Consider the following 13,558-nt stretch of genomic DNA (forward strand, 5'->3'; position numbering starts at 1 on the left):
AGTTTCTAATTATCCCATCGGATAGGATGGGATAAAGGTGTTACAGGGATGAGAGGGATACCACGTCTCACCATCCGGTGTCCCACTCCCCGAGGACCCCTCACCAATGTGATCCTCCCGCACTGGTCCACCCCAGGAACTGGATCCAAAAGTGATGGATGTGTCCTGGCCACCTGGATGACAAGTCCCCAGGGACCAGCGGGTGAGACACCTTCAGGTGTCACACCCATGTTCTTATAAAAAAAGAAAATTAATGTTTGAGTGATGTGTACCATTATGTGGTTTATATTTCACCATTATAAGGAACTCACAATGCAAGGTTTTGTCTAGAATAAAAAACAGAATTTAGCTGTTGCGTAATGGAACATAAAACAACTTTACATATCCACCATGCAGGGAGTGATTGTTTGTTAGTGTCAATATTTGGATTGAAAAAGCTTTAATTGGGTAAAAAACACACAAACGCGTGTCATTTTCTCATCCATAGTATTTGGCTCTACAGCTTGGTATCCCAGCTCCTTAATCCGTTCCTGCAGTGTATTGACCTGCTTCTTGCAGACCCTGCTTCACTGATCAACCTGCCCTATGTTATCGTCAGCAAGGTTGTAGGTTGTTCTGAGGTAGTTCAACAATCGCATCTCCAATGTAAGGTCCAGTACTGGTGTGTGGCAATTTAATCTCTGCAGCCGACTGTCAGTACCTGGATTCTTGCCTAAAGATAACCAGAACATCCTCAAACAGAGTTCCTCTACTGTTCTATGTGACCATCGGCCCACATGTGACAATAAGGTTTTCAATGACTAACATCATTCACAAGGTCTTCTGCATCATTCAGTCTTGGATGGCTACCCATAACCTTTGCCTCAATGATGATATGACAGAATTACCCATTGTAGGCTGACCCACTTGCCTTAAAACCCCCCACCCCTCTTACGCCCCTATCATTGACAGCACTACCATTCCTGTCCTCAAACATGCCAAAACCCTGTTGGTCTACCTTGATGTGGAATTAACCATGATGAGACATGTCAATGCTCTGGCATCTTCAACCTCCCACACCGCCAAACTTATCTCATTAAGCAGACAATTCCTGAGCCCCAACAACTGCCTATCCTGAGCAAACTAGACTATTATAATGCCCTATTTATTCAAGGGCACATCCGCGTCCAATCTAGCTAAGCTACAGCTGCTTCAAAACAAAGCCCTGTGGATGGCTTTGGGCCGCTGCAAATAGTACCACATTTCTGCAATTTGATGAGAAGTCCATTGGCTACCAATAAAAGCAAGGATTGATTTCAAAATCTTGACTCTAGCGCACCATTGCATCTAAAATGAAGCCGCCATACACTTGAACTACTGCATCAAAAAGAAACCACACTATTGCTCACTCCGCTCCTCAGACCAGCTTACCCTAAACTGTCCCACACTTTAAATTAGCCAGAGCAGGAGGGGTTAGTTTCAGCACCACAGCCCCTGCCCTCTGGAACTCCTTACCTGCACACTTAAGAAATGAGCCCTCCTACCCAGCATTCAAGTGACTGTTGAAAACTTAGTTATTCAGTATGACTAACACCTTAAGCATGAACTGTCTCCTACTGCCTGTACTACCTCTTATTAACTCAATGATCTGTGCTACCTGTGGGTCTGGGCATTACACAAATGTTAAAAAAAAGAAATACAAATATCAGAAGTGTCATTAAAAACACCATTGGAAGTATCATCAGAAGGGGAAACCTATAGCCCACAAGAAGGAACATTTGATGAACAGTGAAAAGACCATCTGAATGGTCATTGGAAGAGCCATGGGAAAGGTCATTACCCAGATGGTCATATGAAGGATCAATTAGAAGGTCACCCAAGCGGAGTGAATTATCGAAACATCTCAAGATAAAGACAGATATTCTGCTTCTAGTGTATTTTCACAACCTTTGGAGAACTTTGGCTCCACCCTAGCACCTAGGTCCACACACCCTTCACTCCTCACCCTGCCCGAGAAGGGGTGTTCTGCTCCCCACTGTTTCCTCCCCTGACTGCTTGTAGATACATTGCTGCCAAATTGCCTCCCTTCCCATCCCCTGCTGTTAGCACCCCGCTCCCTTATATCTCTGCTCCCATATCTTATCCTTTAACCTATGATTTGCAAAGCACTCTGCTGCTTCCCGAAGGTAGGTCTGCACTCAAGTACCAAAATGATAAGGACCAGGCGCTTGCAAACATTGGTACGCCACAGGCTGTAAGTAAATAGGACATTCACGTTGCCACACTCCTTAAAAATGCAGAACACTGAAATGTATTTATTTATTTAAATTCTTAATAAGGCGCTGCATGACCGTAGGCCTGTGATCATTTATTGGAGGAAGTATGAGCAAGGCATGATAAAAAGAAGTTCCCAGCCATGCATTTTGGGGCACAATCTATTTATGAAAAATATAACTAAGACCTATATTTACTATGCAAACTATATTATATAATTCCACTAATGGTCTAATTATACTATTCAACTAAGCCAACTACACTTTATACTTGTGCTAACTACATTAACAAAGTGACTATATATGAATCGTGTACCTACACTATATCACTATCTCAAATGTGTATATTAAATTCTGTTACCAGATCACACTGTTTTACTATGAAACTTGTGTAAGTTTACTAGCTATTTAAGAATATTAACTGCCACTTACTGGAGTCAGGAGAGCTCCTGGAGTGTGGGCACGCTGATTCGAAATTGGAGTCCTCCCTGAAGTCTGCAGTGTTCTGGTTCTCAAACACCTGGTGGGGAGGAATATAGGCAGTTAGTTCCTTGCCAGTCCGCAATGCTCTAGTCCCCATTAACCTACCAAAGCTGAGTGTACACCCAGCTAAAACCCACTGCTTCCATTGGTATATGTTCAGTCAGGGAAGAATGCAATGACAGGACTCAGAGTTTGCCAACCTCTTTAGATCACGTCAACTCAGGATGCAAGTCAAGTTACAAAGCACAGAGTGCAGGATGGGGTTGGGAAGGTAATCCCACAGAGTATGGAGAGAGCTGTGTAAATCAGTATGTATGTTTCTACGTATGGGATTTATAAAGCACAAACCTCCAAAGCAATAAATTGAGCGCTGTACATATGGGTGCACCCAAGGGGTTCGAAACAGAGTGCGAGGATAGTAGAGGGGCTGGCATGGGTGGGGGTCCAGAGGAAATTGAGCTCCGGGGGGGCAGAGGGGATTAGGGTTGGATGGAGTTAGGAATGATTTAATTGTCCACCATAAAACCCATACAGACATACGTTGATTCAATGATCCCCATAATGATGTAATGTGGCCTCCAAGATCTTACAAAGGCATATGTCCAGTGGTGGGCGGGATAGAGAGTAGCCACAGCAGCATATGCATGCATTGGGCAGGGACTATGCAACAGACAAGAAGGGTGACTAAGGGAGAAAAAGTGTTTGACAACTCAGATTGCCCGCTTTGCTTTTTGATAACAAATTTCAGGGAGTCTAATAGTTGGGTGAACCCACGTGTTCTAGATCAGGCAACAACAGGCCTATCTCTCAGAAACCGGGACCTTGCCAAATGTCTTACCCCATCCCCCCCATGTACACCCCATGCCCTGCACCTTGTAAGGAACATAATCCTAGGCTGGCAAAGACTCGCATGAAAAGGTCTACATCCTCATTACCAGTTTTGTGATTTTAGCACTGCACGAATACAGTTCCTAACAGCATAAAATGAAGTAAATCCAAAACATGACATGTTAATGTTATTCTCCATTATGGTGCGCGTGGTGATTCACGGGATCTCGTCACCTCTCCCCGCAGGGGAGCCCACCTCTGTGAGGCTGGGGAGGTGAGCCCACTATGCAACATTCCCCCTAGGGGTGGCGGTAAGCGTGACCTCACAGCGAGCAAGGAACAAGTTACTTACCTGTAACTGTTGTTCTCCAGCATGGGTCTGGCATGGATTCACATGCTCATGAATATTCCCCGTCGTCAGGCTGGGAATCCTCGGTAAAGAAAAAACCAGTATCAGTTTCGTTTCTGATCTGTCTTTCGTAGTAATAACCAATCACTGGTCTCTGCGTCATACTGACCACAGCCAATGACTGCCCTCTACCTAAGCACCGCCTCTGGCAGCCATCTTCAGATTTGGAAGCACGTGAAGTGGCAGTATGACCAAGTGAAGAGCCGCAGAGGGGTAGGCGGGAGGGTTCGCATGTGAATCCATGCCAGACCCATGCTGGAGAACAACAGTTACAGGTAAGTAACTTGTTCCTTCTCCAGCATGGGGTCTGGCATGGATTCACATGCTCATGAATAAAGAATACATAGCAGTACACACATGCACAACCACGGGAGGTGGCAAAGGCTCAACATTAAGCATCACATCAACTCAACATTAAGCATCTTACCTCCTCACCAGGCTCACCTCAGGCGAACAGGTTGCGCAGCACTGCTTGGCCGACCCTGGACTCCTCCCTGGAATCCCGGTCGACGCAGTAGAATTTCGTGAAGGTGTGCGTCGACCTCCACGTAGCAGCCCTGCATATGTCCAGCAGGGGCACACCAGATAGGAACGCCGTGGTAGCTGCGATCGCTCTGGTGGAATGGGCTCTCGGACGGCCAGGCAGCGGTCGGTTTGCCAACCGGTGACAGCACATGATACAGCCGGAGAGCCATCTGGAGATGGAAGCCTTCGAGAGAGCCTTCCCCTGATTGACAGGTCCAAAGTTCACAAAGAGTTGTGACGTCTTCCGAAAACCCTTCGTGCGGTCCACGTAGAACTTCAGCGCTCTAGCTACATCCAGCGAGTGCAAAGTCCTCTCAGCCGGCGACGAAGGCGACGGGAAGAACACAGGTAACACCAAGGGTTCGTTGAGATGGAAGTCCGACGGTACCTTGGGCATGAAGGAGGGGTGCATCCTGAGCACTACCCTCGTGTCGTGGAAAGTCAAGTACGGGGCCTTGCAGGAAAGGGCCTGGATCTCTCCCACTCGTCGTGCGGAGGTGATGGCCACAAGAAAAGCTGTTTTCCACGATAGAAACTTCAACGGGGCCGAGTGCAGAGGCTCGAACGGAGGTCCCATGAGCTTGGTCAGCACCACGTTGAGCTCCCACGCCGGGGCCGGAGCCTTCACCGGCGGGAACGATCTGAACAGTCCCTTCATGAACTCTTTCACCAGACGATGAGACCACAAGGACGTCCGCCCCGTGGTTCTGGTGTATCGGGAGATCGCAGCAAGATGAATCTTGATGGACGCGTGTGCCAGACCAGCTTTGGCCAGCGTCAGCAGGTACGGCAGTACTTGGGGAGCCGTAATCCGTAGAGGGTTAATCTTCTGTGCGTGGCACCAGACAGAGAACCTCTTCCATTTGTGTCCGTAGCATTTAAGAGTCGAGGACGCCCTGGCCTTTGCAAGAACCTCTCTGCAATCGGCCGGTATGTCGTATCCTCCAAACTCTAGCGCTGCAGGAGCCAGGCCTGCAAGTTCAGCGACTTCGGGTCGTGGTGGAGGATGGCGCCTCCTTCCCTGGAGAGTAGATCCGCGTCCGCCGGCAGCTTGATCGGCGGGGACGCTGACAAGTCCAGCAAGTCCGGGAACCATATCTGCCTCGGCCACGCAGGTGCGACGAGGATCATCCTGCACCGTGACCTCTTGAGCTGGTTGACGAGCCGGATTAGCAGAGGCAAGGGAGGGAACGCGTAGAGGAACAGGCCCTCCCAGGGGAACGAGAAAGCATCGCCCATGCTCCTCGTCTGGGGAAACCTGCTGGCGAGCCTCCGGCACTTGGTGTTCGTCGCCGTCGCGAACAGGTCGATCTGGGGTGTGCCCCACCGTCGGAAGAGGCGATCCACCAGATCCTGCCGTAGTTCCCACTCGTGGCACGAGCGCAGCTCCCTGCTGAGTGAGTCGGCGATGGTGTTTTTTATCCCTGCCAGATGAAACGGCACCAGAAAAATCCCTTGGGCGACGGCCCAATGCCACAGGTCCTGCGCCTCCTTGGACAGCGCTGGGGACCTGGTTCCGCCCTGTTTCCTGATGTAAAACATGGTGGTGGTGTTGTCGGTGAAGATCCTCACCACCTTGCCCTTGAGGGACGGAAGGAAGGACCTGAGGGCCCAAAACACTGCACGGAGCTCCAGGACGTTGATATGCAGGGACTTCTCCGTCGGGAGCCAGAGTCCCCTTGCGTGCAGATTTTCGGTGTGCGCTCCCCACCCTTCCAGGGAGGCATCCGTGGTCACAGTCTCCTGGTGGGCTGGGGTCTAGAAGTCCATGCCCGCCGTCAGATGCGCGCGGGTGCCCCACCACCGTATCGCTCGTCGGAAGCTCTCGTCGAGCTTGATCCTTTCCTCGAAGCTGCCCGTCGTCTGGATCCAGCGCGCATCCAGGAATTCTTGCAACGGGCGCATCCGGAGCCTGCACATGGGAATGAGGTAGATGCAGGAAGACATCATCCCGAGGAGGGACTTGATGGACCTCACTTTGGCCGCGTCGGCCACCAACATCCGTTGCACCTTGCCCAAGATGGTCCTGGTCCTCTCCTCCGACGGGGAGGCCAGAAGGGACACTGTGTCGAGCCTCGCTCCCAGAAACAGTGCGACTTGCGCAGGCACCAGGTGGGATTTGGCGTAGTTCACGGAGAATCCCAGGTCCGTGAGGAGTTGGACGGTCCTTGCCGTGTGGACCACGGCGAGCTCCCTCGTCTTGGCGCGGATGAGCCAGTCGTCCAGGTAGGGGTAGACGTGAATCCCCTCGCGGCGCAGCTGCGCCGCCACCGGTGCGAGGCACTTGGTGAATACCCTGGGTGCCGACCGTAGTCCGAAGGGAAGGGCTTTGAACTGGTAATGACGCCCTTGGACCACGAACCTGAGGAATTTTCGGTGCCCCTTTAGGATGGGAATGTGGAAGTAGGCATCCTCCAAATCCAACGACGATAGGAAGTCTCCTTCCTCCAGCTGACCCAGGACGTGCTGGAGGGTGACCATCCGGAACTTCTGCGCCTTGATGAACTTGTTCAGACGTCGCAGGTCTAGGATGGGGCGCCATCCTCCCGTCTTCTTCTTCACGAGGAAGTATCTCGAGTAGACTCCGACCCCACGGCCGGTTCAATCCTGCTTGGACGCGGCCTTGCCGCCTTGACCTCCTTGGCGAAAAATAGCACTAACGCTCGAGAGCAATAGCACGAGGATCCCAACACATGAACGTGCGGTAAAAATCTGAAGATGGCTGCCAGAGGCGGTGCTTAGGTAGAGGGCAGTCATTGGCTGTGGTCAGTATGACGCAGAGACCAGTGATTGGTTATTACTACGAAAGACAGATCAGAAACGAAACTGATACTGGTTTTTTCTTTACCGAGGATTCCCAGCCTGACGACGGGGAATATTCATGAGCATGTGAATCCATGCCAGACCCCATGCTGGAGAACTCCCCTCTTCGGGACAAGAACTTTCTTTCTGTCAAGGAACTTCCTAAATCCGTCTATGAAGAACCACTGAAACCATCAAGGCTTCAGGAGAAATATCCTTCACAAGTCAATGATTGTTATTGTAATGACTCACCAACAGTGCACATGAGAGAGACAAAGGACTATGGTTCTATGCTGGGGAGGGACCAGTAGTTGCCCTCAAAAACAGAAGAAGCACCAACCTATGTTGTTGGTGGAATGCGGGAGATTACACCTTAGCGAGAGACCAGAGAGCTACGTAAGGTTTTTGGCCGAGAGGACGCTGTCAACCATGAGGCATAAGAAGCACAGAGAGGGCAGAGAGCCAAACTGTGTATACCCAAGAACTAGAATCGAGGCAGTGGCGTGATCCTAAAGAGGTGGACACACTGGCCTTCAAACAATGCTGAGACTTTTACTCTGGAGCTGGAAGAGAGAAGACCCGCTAGACTGGCACAAGATACAAGCCCGACCCCACAGGAAGAACCAGTGACACAAATCTATTAGAACAGGGGTAACAGGAGCAGCGGGAGATCCGGGAGGGGAACACAGCAAGAAGAGGCTCAGGGGACACATCCTACTTGTCTCAGTGGTTGTGAATACCTTGAAGAAAGTGAAGAATATAAGGGGACTCATTATACTCGCCCCAGTAGTTGTGAATACCTTATTGAAAGTAAAGAGTACAGAGGGACTCATCATGCTCACCCCAGTGGTTGTGAATAACTGAAAGAAAGTGAAGGAAAGTTTATTAACTCAACAGAGTGGTTGAAATGTGATCTAAAGATAGAAAGCCATCTAGAGACACTGCAAGAAACCAAAAGGGATAAGGGTCAAACCCCTATTGTGAGAACCCAAGGAACTGTATTGAAAGCCTTAAAGAGGAAGCAGAAAAGGTGGAACAATCCCCAAGAAGAATTAAATAATTTGATTCACATGGTCACCAATGACTATCCAGGACCGGAAAGAAGCCTGTCCAGGAGAAGGGAGTCATTCTCCTGGAACCTTTCTCCTTTGATATTTAACTAGTGGCTGGGTTAGAATAGAATAGCTTTTTCATGGAGGACGGACCACTACTTTGGACTGACTGACGACAATGCCCGTAGTTAGTTTGTGTTAGGTAGGGCAAACCTTTGGGACGGATAGGACCTTTTTTTTAAGTATTGGAAGAATCCCACCATTAGGTCCGCCTCCTTCTGACCTACCACACGCCCCATTAGCCTACATTGGGGATAGGTGGAATTACTGCATTATGGACACACTGGGCCTCATTATAACTCAGGCGGTGCGTAAATAACGGTGGCGGTAAACCCGCCGCCACCGTTGTTTCCGGACCGCCCGATCCCGACTCCTGCAGGCGGGAGGTGATGTTCCCGCCAGGTCTGACCTGGCGGGTTTAACACCGCCCGCCTGCAGGCGGACGCGGAAACACCGGCAGCATTACGAGATGCTGCTGGTGTTTCCATGATCCGACTCGATGGGAATGGGGATTAACACCATTCCGCCTCCGTGATTCACGGAAAACCGGGGTTGTAATGCCCCGGTAAATCTGGGAATCACGGAGGCGGAATGGTAATACGAGACCGGCGGTAACCAGGCGGTTTTACCGCCGTGGTTACCGCCGGACTCGTAATGAGGCCCACTGTTTATTACATCATTTCTGATACACTATCTCGTTTTCAGTTTTTCCACCACAGCAAGCACTGGCAGGAATTTGGAAATGGTGGCATAACATCAGGTCACAAAGTTTTAATTTTGCCAATGCTGCCTGGTTATTGGGCTCGTTAGCTTAAGCTTCATTGTGGTGTTTGTGGAAGTTCTAAAGTAGGGGTGTCAAACCCAAGTCAAACCCAAGTCCCACAGCCGAGATGAGGCCCCAAAGCTCCTACATCAGGCCCTCCACATGGACAGTGCAATGTACTACAGGGACAGCTGGAAGAAGCCCTACAGATAAGGGGTGTATTGGTACTTCTCCTCCCTAGAAATAGGCAAATACTCCCAAAAAATAAAAATACGGAGTAAAAATACTGCCAACAAATAGGAAACAGACAGGTAGGACATTGTGCCCCTGCTTTCACCCACACAGCTACATGGGTATGTTTGGACCCGTAGTGCACATAGTACCACAGGAAGAAACTACTATCAAAACTGCATGATTGGAAGACGTAAACTTTACTGCCTAAAAATTCATTTCACTGCCAACTTAAAAAAATAGGCGACTTCCAAACTTATCTGGAGCACTTGCTGGAAGTCTGCTCTGTGCAGTAACAAGCAGCAGGCATTGTGACATCACAACTCAAATGTAATAAGCAAATTCAAGTACAGTGGGGATCTCAACTTCCAATTACTAATTAGTCTTTCATAAGGGTATTGCAAGATGCCATGCATTAGATAGTAGATAGAGGTTGTAGTTTGCTTTGCCAAAATTATAAGGTTCCAGGACAGATAACGTCACAAAAAATAAACTTGGAAAAGTAAGAACAGTCAAAGATAGCTGCTTGGTACACATTACTGACAGCAACATGTTTTGCACTGGCCAGACATATTTATGGGAAATGTTTAGCAATATCCCTCAAGTACATTTACCTCAGATGCTAGGTTACTTCACGTGCTATGTTATATCCCGACCGCTCAGTACTGCAGAAATGTTTTGAGGCCTGTACATGGACTTTTTGAAGAACAACATATCTACATAATGCAGCAACATGTGAAAACTTCACGTCAATGACTATTTTAACTTGGTGCAAAAACGATGTTCAACTCAAGGGATTTCCCCAGTGAGTAAATAAATGGGACCCAACAATTAATTTCACTTGGGACAATATGCGCTTCAATTGTTTCATCGCAATATTGCACTAGAAGGTGGGAGCTGAAATTATACAGGAAATCCACCCAATAGAAAACCCCTTTTGCACCTCATCAGCTACCAACAATGTGGCTCATAAGCAGGCTTCGATAATGCCATGCTGTAAGGATCCATGGAAATTGAATGTATCCATTCGGGACGTTCTTAGGATCAAGGTGGATGACAACATCCCATCAGCCCTCGTACTCCTAAACATCTGAGCAGCATTCAGCACTGCTGACCACACATCCCTCGTAAAGAGACTGGAAGAAGCTGGACTTTGACACACTGTCCTAAAATAGAGGAGGTCCATTCTCATGGACAGAACAGAAACAACCTGGCTACCCACTACAGACCAAACTCGAGCCACATATCCTGTGGATTACTGCAAAAGCGAGCTTATCACCTCTGCTCTTCAACACATCCATGGCACAATGCACGAGACTCATCAAAAAGCACGGCCCAACATGCTGCAAGTAAGCAGATGACACACATCATAGTCAAAATGACTACTGGCAAAGACACAGATGCTACCATCATCAATTTCCTTGCTCAAGTGGACACACGGTTGATGAACGAAAACATAAAACTAAACCTCGGACGCGTTAAGGGCGACTGCTGAGACTCCTGCTGTTTGCTGCTTTTCTGCCTTCTGCCGACCGCAAGGCTCTTTGCGGAGCTGTGCCACCGCGCGATAAAAAATAAAAATAAAGTGCTACTGGGTACATGACGCGAACCATGGAAGGTCCCCAGACTCGGAGGAAGACGCTCCACTACCGCAGAATGGCAAACCCATGGACTGCCCTAAAAGCCCCCTCGGATGGGGGCAGCAAGGTAAGCAAAAGTGCACCCTGGCCTTCCTCTGCACATCTGCAGGAAATATCTATCACTGCACCGAATATTACACACTTGTCAAAGGACCTACCTGTTGTATGTGACGATGGCGTATGTCCATCACTCCTCCTGGCAAATTTAGACATAAATAATTGCACGGACAGCCACTCCTATGATCACCCTCCAAACAATAGTACTCTCACCTCACAAGATCACCAACAATTGGCAATTGAAGCAAGTGCAATTCAGAAGGAAACAAGCACAAATTTACCCGAAATTGCGAAAACTCAGGCAACAATACTACCTCTGGCGCTTAAACACACCATCCAGGGAGCGCCACCTGATTTGTCCAATCCATCTAATACACAAACAAAGGTGTCCATGAAAACGAATAGTGATCTTGGTGACCCGTTCCTCAATCTCAAACCTCCTTTTTCTGGTATCGAGGTCACAGATGTTGAGCTAATTAATGCCGCCAATGTCCCGATCATGGACCAAGAAATACCTTTCAATAAAGTCCAAGAGCAGGCGGAAGGTGCTATGCCAGAAGGCACCTCTGACGAAAATGAAAATCAGTCTGCACAAATATTGAGCAATAATGCCCCTGTTGTTCCTATACAATCGTCTCTGCTGGCACGACAAGCAACCACAATTGAGACTAATGCAAAGCCACAAGGCACAACCAGAACTAAACCTAGCATTAAAAACAACAAGAACATAGTGCTGGCTGAACCCAGGGAACAAGCCGACAAAACACATAATGATGTCCAAAAACCATATAATGGGAACAACTCGCCTGTAACTCGAAGTAACCTTGCAGGAAATCTAACTTACGGAAACATGGAGACACGAAAAACCATTCAGAGAAAGGAAAGTGAAAACCAAGGCGTATATGCATGCCAAGCCCCTGAAGATTCAGGGGAATACAACCTGACGAAATCAGGCAGTGCTCCGGTGGCCCCAGACCAAGGGCTATTTAGCCCAACATCTAAGTTGGCAAGCAAGGACTCAAGCTCTATTGCAAGAGCCTCCAGCGAATAATCGAATTAAAATTAAAACTAAACCAGTCAACCTTCGACGATTCAGTGTCAGCACCAACAAACGTCAGTACTCCATGCACCAAAAACCCTAACAGCTCTAACCGAAAAAATATTGAAAAAGTCCTAAACTCTTCACTTCAAGACGATCAGTCTGATATGGAACACTCACAACAATCATCCAATGGAACCAACTCTTCGGTGCAACAAGTGATCTTATCTGCTGATACTCTAATCCAACTGCACAATAACGTTGTAGCTGCCTCCTCAATTGTCTTACTACCCTTCACCAAACTGTACGAATCTGTGAATGGGACAATAAGTGATCAAGGAGCGATGCTTATAAATCTAACAAACAAAATGGAAAAACTCAAATCTTTCACAAGCTTCCTACAAAAACAACTTGAATCACAGGCAGACCTATCTACTCGTTGGCAGGAACGGTTATGCGATTTGGCTGCAAGACATCATTGCCAAAACGACAACCTAATTGAAAGTCTGCTGGAAGCAGTCAAATGGATGCGTCACCAGTCTGAAGAGGTAGACAAGAAAATCCAGAAGCACAACGCCCTTTCGACGCGAGACAATCTGCCAAAAATGACCCTTTTACAAAGCGGAAACAAGATCCTAAAGGCTCAGGGTCCTACGTTGGCAACAACGTCCCCAATAGCTGAAAGCTCACGGCCACTGGCGATGCCCCCCCACGACAATCAATCGCTGCCAGCGCCTATCAAAAAAGTCTCAAGCAAGGTCGCATCCTCACTGTGCTGATAAAACTGATGTCAAGATACCAGAAACAAACCATCATCAAACCATTGAAGACACTACAAATGCAAATACCCTCTTGCAAATTGATGCCGATAAGTCTTCACCGACAGGGGAGGTACATATGCTACCGGCCTCAACAACTAATTGCGAGAACACGTCCTCTACAATGCCTTCCAATATCATAAAGAGCTCATTCAACATATTTACTGGGTCATCTAAAACCATTTCCACGACAGAAAAATCTGTCAGAACGGCAGGGCAAGGGAACAATCCACTATTTCAAGAAAATAAAAAAAGACAAACAAAGCCAAAACATCCCAATGTGAAAAAATATATAAGGAATCTCACAACGCCAACAAAACCATGATTGTTTGACCGCACAACGGGAACATCCAAGCAGACGTCAAATGACGTGCCTGACCAAGATCTAGATAAAGGACAGGACTATGTGCCTAACAAACAATCCACAAAAAGTCGCCGTCTCGACTCCGAAGAGCTGAGTAGAGACAGTTCTGTGAATGCCTCGAGAATTGATCTATGTGATCTTTCCACATACTCAGCAGAAGGTGACGACCAAGATGAGCCAATAAATATATCCCATCCCAAAGAAAGTTTGAGATCTCGCACGTGGAAACAACATA

General features: G+C 48.1%; 1 protein-coding gene across 5 annotated transcripts in view; it reads right to left on the reverse strand.

Annotated features, from left to right (window-relative positions):
* The window catches only part of LOC138503311 (uncharacterized), a 391,310-nt gene that overhangs the window by 76,651 nt on the left and 301,101 nt on the right, over positions 1-13,558 (reverse strand). For all 5 annotated transcript variants that reach the window (XM_069622930.1, XM_069622932.1, XM_069622931.1 and 2 more), the window contains exon 3: positions 2,685-2,772. In XM_069622930.1, the coding sequence (XP_069479031.1) occupies positions 2,685-2,772 (88 nt within the window). The remainder of the gene's footprint in view (positions 1-2,684; positions 2,773-13,558) is intronic.

Source organism: Ambystoma mexicanum, chromosome 11 (genome assembly GCF_040938575.1).
Source record: "Ambystoma mexicanum isolate Mex_15411 chromosome 11, UKY_AmexF1_1, whole genome shotgun sequence".
NCBI lineage: Eukaryota > Metazoa > Chordata > Amphibia > Caudata > Ambystomatidae > Ambystoma > Ambystoma mexicanum.